This window comes from Ixodes scapularis, unplaced genomic scaffold, assembly GCF_016920785.2.
Source record: "Ixodes scapularis isolate PalLabHiFi unplaced genomic scaffold, ASM1692078v2 PGA_scaffold12__126_contigs__length_90152505, whole genome shotgun sequence".
NCBI lineage: Eukaryota > Metazoa > Arthropoda > Arachnida > Ixodida > Ixodidae > Ixodes > Ixodes scapularis.
In genome coordinates, this window is record NW_024609838.1 from 40,987,281 (window position 1) to 40,993,280 (window position 6,000).

The following is a 6,000-nucleotide window of genomic DNA, read 5'->3' on the forward strand; positions in this document are numbered from 1 at the left end:
CGACAAGCGCGAAGAAGCTAACGAATCAAGAGGAACGCTATGTGGTCGTCTTCAGGGCCCAAGAACGATACGACCTCACGAGTATTCCTACTAGCACACTTCAAAGAAACTTCTACACCGCACTGAACATCAAGCAGGCACAGTGCACAAGGGAAGAACTGCCGACATTCAGGACGTCAAAAGTCACCAATACAATTTCGGCCATAGTTCGGGACCGCCTGCAGGCACAAACCTTGCTGAAGATTAGAAGCCTCAAGGCGTCAGACAAGGCAGTGACAGTGATCGCCCACGAAATACCCCCGGAGGACACATGTAGAGGAGTGGCAGACGGAGTAGACCCGAAGGAGACTGCGGGCGAACTGCACGAGGCACTCCACTGCAGGACACAAGAAATTCTCTACGCCAGGCCACTGGGCAGCAGAGGGCTGGCACTGGTCACATTCCAGGGAAAACGTCCACCGAGGACGATACTGTACCATGGCTTCATCACCAAGGTGACTCCGTACAAGCCCACTACAGTGATTTGTCGTCGGTGTCAAGGCCTGGGCCACAAGGAAATGGTGTGCACTAGGAAACCAAGGTGCACCGAGTGCGGCTGCATTATTCAAGACGGCCACGTTTGCCAGCGCAAGTACTGCGTAAACTGCCGATCGCTCACGCATCTAGCGACGGACAACAAATGCCCGGCGAAAATTCGGGCAGACAAGATGCTGCAGCAGAAGACCAGAAAGGGCGGGCCGTCAAGTAGGCAAGCAGCCACGGCGACGGGGCAGAGGACGGAGGTAGAACCGCCCCACGTGACCATAGACGAATTTCCACCGCTAGAAGCAAGAAGTAGTGCACTCAAGAGAAATTCACCAGCGCGCAAGAGTAGAAGCAGGAGCGCCGCAGCTGGTAGCACCAGGAATGGCAGGAAGGCGTCGCGAAGTGCGTCACGTGACGAAAAGCCAACCATCACGTTGCGCGGAAGGTCACCGTCAGCTCGACGGGTTCGCAACAATGACAAAAGCTATGCCGAAGCCGCGAAGAAACCGAAAGGCTACTACGCCGATGGTGACGACGAGGTCAAGGCATGGCAAACAGAGCTCCGAGCCATCGAAGCAAGAAAGCAAGCGGACGCCGACAAATGCAGGCGCCTCGAGACTGAACTACTGCAACTTCGACAGAAGATCGAGGAAGAAAGCAGGCGTCGCGAGGCACGAAAAAGCACCATTTTAGGTCACATCAAGACAGCAATAGAGGCCAGGAAGACACAACAAGAGCAGCAAAGAAAACAGCGTGAGCAGCAGGCAGACAGCCCAGCTTCTCGGGGAAGAGATCCAATTCGCGAGGAGAGGACCGAAGGGACGGCGACTGCAAGCAGCTTAACACCGCAGCAACCTACGGGATGGCAAGTGGCATTACAGCGAATGCAAGCCCAGATACAAGCAGAGATGCAGACCCAGATGCAACAGATACAACAGCAAATGTTACAAATGCAACAGATGCTGACGTCCCAGCAGGCTCTACCAACCAGCTGCCCTACGCCACAAGATAGCCAACAATGATGCAAGCAAGGAAGCGCTGAGAATCCTACAATGGAATTGTCGCGGTCTCGCAAGCAGAAGGGCAGAGCTCGTCCAACGACTCAAGAATGAAACTTTTGACATTCTTTTATTGCAAGAAACGAAGTCGGATCAGATCACATTACCAGGATTCAAACAATATTACATGCCATCTATCACGCACACCTACAGGAAGGAAAAGAAAATCCAGGCACAAGCGGCTGTTTTTGTGCAGGCGAAGCTCCCACACATCACCATCGACACATCCCAGTGGTGTACGGAACTCCAAGAAGTTGTGGCGCTACGCGTAGCGCTGCAATTCACGAGCAAGAGGCTCACGGTGGCCTCGGCGTACAACAGGCCGCACACTACGAAGGACTTTTCTTGGATCAGGCACCTACGCAAAGAATATTCTGATGACTTCATGGTCCTGGGAGGCGATCTCAATACACACGTAGAACACTGGGCGATAGGCGACACGGCAAGGGGGGCCGCAGACCTGCGCGACATCACAGAGCAGGCGGATATGGCCCTAATAAACGACTTCAGCAGAGCAAAGAGGTATGCAACGGGAGCAGGGCACAGAGACTCCATCATCGACGTCACGATAGCGCCTGCAAGCACCGCACGGAAGTTACAGTGGTCCATATTAGACGACGCTTGGGGAAGCGACCATTTCCCCATTGTCATGGAGCTGGACATCGGAGCCAAGAGCAGCCCAGGCAAAAAACAGACCAAAACGATCATCTGGGATGACTTTCGGAAGAACATCGAAGACCAGGGAGAAGACTTTGAGTTCCAACACGTCGCAACCCTCCTGACGACAGCGGCCAGGATAGCCGTTGACGAGCGCCAAGTGGACGAGGACACTCCAACGCCAGATACGCATCTTCTCTCATTATGGGACAGAAGAACGGCAGCACTCACAACCTACAGAAAGAAGAAGCTGAGAAAGCATCTCATAAAAGTGAACAAGCTCACCAAAGAGGCAAGCCAGTACGCAAGCCAGCATGGCTTCGACAGATGGATAGAATATTGTGAGACCTTTGATAGACTCACAAACATGGGAGACGTATGGCGGACTTTCAACTCTATGTACGGTAAAAAGAAGGGAGTTAGTCCCGTTCCCGTGATAGCCCTAATGTCAAACGAGAAGATGGAGGACATCCTCAAGCAGCTCGGGGAAGTGTTTTTCCCTCAACCAACCAAAAAGCCCGACCCGAGCACCTACTGGAGGAAGCATACCGGACCGTCCAGGCAATCCGAAGATGAGCCTTTCACGGAATGTTAGATGGATGCAGCAATCAAGCAATGCCGATCAAAGAGTACACCTGGACCTGATGGGATCACCGCCCCCATGCTTAAGAACGCTCCGGAGTCAGCCAGGCGAGCAATGTTGCAATGGTTCAACCAAATCTGGGACACTGGCGATTTCCCGGAAGAATGGAGGATATCCGTGGTGACGCCGATTCCGAAAGCTGGGAAACCCGCGACAGATCCGGCGAACGTACGGCCGATCTCCCTCACCTCTATCATGGGAAAGCTCATGGAGAGAATGGTCCTGGCCAGAATCCAACACAACATACGCCACAAAGGAATACTCCACCCCACGCAGACTGGGTTTCGGGCTAACCTAAGTACCCACGACAGCCTGCTTATGATCTACAACGATGTTATCGATCGGCCGCGAAGCGATGGAAGTCTGAGAGTAATCGTATCAATTGACATCAAGAAAGCGTTTGACAGCGTCCCCCACGAATCTGTAGTCGGCAAGATGGAAGAGCAGGGGCTCACTGGCAAACAATTGGATTTTGTGAAGTCTTTCCTTGCGAACCGCAAGTACAGAATAAAGGCAGGTTACGGAAAGGAAGCGCGAGAAGGCCCGACTAGCGAAAACAACATCGGCGTGCCGCAAGGAGCAGTTCTCTCGCCAACGCTATTTAACATAGTTATGGCACCACTGCACTGGCGGCTCTACAAGATCGAGAAGCTGAAAGCGACGGCGTATGCAGACGACGTCACTATATGGACGCATGAAGGTACGCCAGAGCAACAGGAGGCAGCACTGCAAGAAGGACTAAATACCATCGGCGACTTTTTGAAAGAAGTAGGGATGAGACCATCCCCAGAAAAGACTAAATACACCGTGTTCGGGGCCGGTAACGTCCAAAGAAACCTGCAGCTCACCTTCGCCGGGGACCCAATCGTTCGGGAAGAGAGCATCAAGCTTTTAGGGGTCACCTTCGGAAACTCACCCAGCATCACTGACAAGTGGATGGCCGAGATGAGAAAGAAGTGGAAGCAAGGCCTCAACCTGGTCAGAAGAATCTCCCATCGACTTGGAGGAGCCGGAGAAGCAACGGCAAGGAAGTTAGTAATGGCCACACTGGTCTCGAAAATCACATATGCGGCGCGATTTTATTCATTACGGTCGTGTCACAAGAACCAGTTCCGAGCTATGGTCGGAACTGGTTCTTGTGGCACACTGGCCACACTGGTCTCGAAAATCACATATGGGGCGCGATTTTATTCATTACGGTCGTGTCACAAGAACCAGTTCCGAGCTATGCTCAATGACGCACGAAGAGCCATCTTGGGGCTACCAAGAAGTACAAAAACGGAGAGGATGAGGCAACTCATCTTTTTGCCAGAAATTGAGGACCTACTGGTGCAGCAGACAGTGACGCACACGGCGCGTGTGCATCACACAGAGGAAGGCCGAGCAGTGGCAAGCTACATAGGCATCAAGCTCCCGGAGACCCTAGACCCCCTCCCCCCAAGCAAGGCACCGTGGGATGTGATTAGCGTCACGCAAGGTGCGAAACCCCTTCCAAGAAATATGGACCCGGAGCGACACAAAGCCCGCAGGAAAAGGTACGCCCAACAGCACAAGAAGAAGGTCAAGGAGCTGTTGGCAAGCCAGCACAACACAGTGGTGTACGTCGATGGAGCAACAAAAGGGAAGGAGTATGCCGCAGGAGCAGTCTTCTACAGAGGCGAGGGGGCAACTCCCTTTGAAATTGCCACTAGCAGCGGACTGGGCACGGAGGTCACATCAGACACGGTAGAAGAAGCGGCTCTTCTGTTCACGTTGGGAGTATACGGGCACCTCCCCGGCAAGACGAGAAACCTCATTATCTATACGGACTCCCAGGAGGCGGTACGAAACATGTACAAGCTCAAAGCAACTGCAAGCCCGACGGTACACGCCTTCTTCGACACGGCGCTCAGCCTATACCGGGAGCACGGCACAAGAATCAGTGTACGATGGGTCCCGGGACACCAGGAGATCTCAGGAAACGACATGGCTCACGCAGCGGCACAGTGCGGGATGAGAAGAATTCCTCAGTTGCCATCCCAACAGGCGTCCAACTGCGAAGAGTCAGTCGAACAGCCAGAAAATACGACATGCTACGACCCCGTCGAAGAGCTGCGTAGATGTCGCAAGATGCGAAAGATTCAACTAGCGGAAAAGTGGCAACCCGAGGACTACCCGCTTCCGGCGAAAACCTTCAAGCGAAAGGAAACGGTTCAACTTCGGCGCATCCATACCGAAGGCGCGGTCACGCCAAGGCTCAAGTACCACATCAACCTCTCGCAATTGCGGCGGACGCAGCCGTACGCGGTCCCTCGGGACCCGCGATGTCAGAGATGCAAGGATCCAGAAGCCATTCCCAGGCTCGACCATCTCCTATGGGAATGCCAAGCTCTAGCCTTGTGCAGAGTGGAAGCCATCGAGACGCTACCCGAGGAAGACAGACCCAAGAGACTCGTGGATTGGACGCACCCACAGGGCGAAGCCCAACGCCGGACGAGGATCCTCCAGTCGCTTCTGGACTTCGTAGCCAAGTCCGATCTTGGGGACTCCATATGAAAACACCCCTCATGACCTATCGCACAGTCATCCCTCACCACCCATAATCACGCAAGAACGAGGCTGCCAGATCCGAGGATCACCGCGGCGCGGATAATCTTTCTATTCGTAGTTCTTGGTTTCCAATAAACGTTTTCTACCTACCTACCTGGCCCCATCCCTAGCAAGAAAATAAATAAAAATTAAAAATAAAATTAGCTGGAGATTTAGCGAAAAATTAGTTCTTAATGGGAGGGCAGCAGGCGAGAATGAGGGGAGGGTACGGAGGGGGAGGGAGATACATACCCTCCCCTCCGTACCCTCCCCTCTACCTCATGAAGAGCTGTGCTCTGATTCGGCATTACAGAGAATTGTAAACGTCGTTAATTTTTCTTTTTTGAGCTTGGAGTATAGCGAAAGCTATGGGCGCAAGGTCACAACACTGAGAGGTGCTGATCTTGTTCGGTAGCACGTGCAGCGAAAGCAGCAATTTAAGCTACGATCTCGGACTCGCAGTCCTCACTTCGGTGGACTGTAACCATGGAATTTACAGCCAGGTCAGCGGACTTACCGCGGACCTACGGGTTTCTTCGTAATGACGTC

General features: G+C 53.2%; 2 protein-coding genes across 2 annotated transcripts; both read left to right on the top strand.

The window, feature by feature from the left end:
• Positions 1 to 1,710: 1,710 nt before the first annotated feature.
• Positions 1,711 to 2,835, top strand: LOC120837491. Its single transcript, XM_040206896.1, has one exon. It carries the CDS (start codon positions 1,711 to 1,713, stop codon positions 2,833 to 2,835), a length of 1,125 nt encoding a protein of 374 aa, XP_040062830.1.
• Positions 2,836 to 2,870: 35 nt separating this feature from the next.
• Positions 2,871 to 5,418, top strand: LOC120837490. The gene has a single exon (XM_040206895.1). The coding sequence runs from the start codon at positions 2,902 to 2,904 to the stop codon at positions 5,416 to 5,418; it is 2,517 nt and encodes an 838-aa protein (XP_040062829.1). The 5' UTR covers positions 2,871 to 2,901.
• The last annotated feature ends 582 nt before the right edge of the window (positions 5,419 to 6,000 follow it).

Coding starts and splice junctions, on each gene's coding strand:
- LOC120837491 (XM_040206896.1), top strand. CDS start 1,711: ATGCCATCTATCACGCACACCTACAGGAAGGAAAAGAAAATCCAGGCA.
- LOC120837490 (XM_040206895.1), top strand. CDS start 2,902: ATGCTTAAGAACGCTCCGGAGTCAGCCAGGCGAGCAATGTTGCAATGG.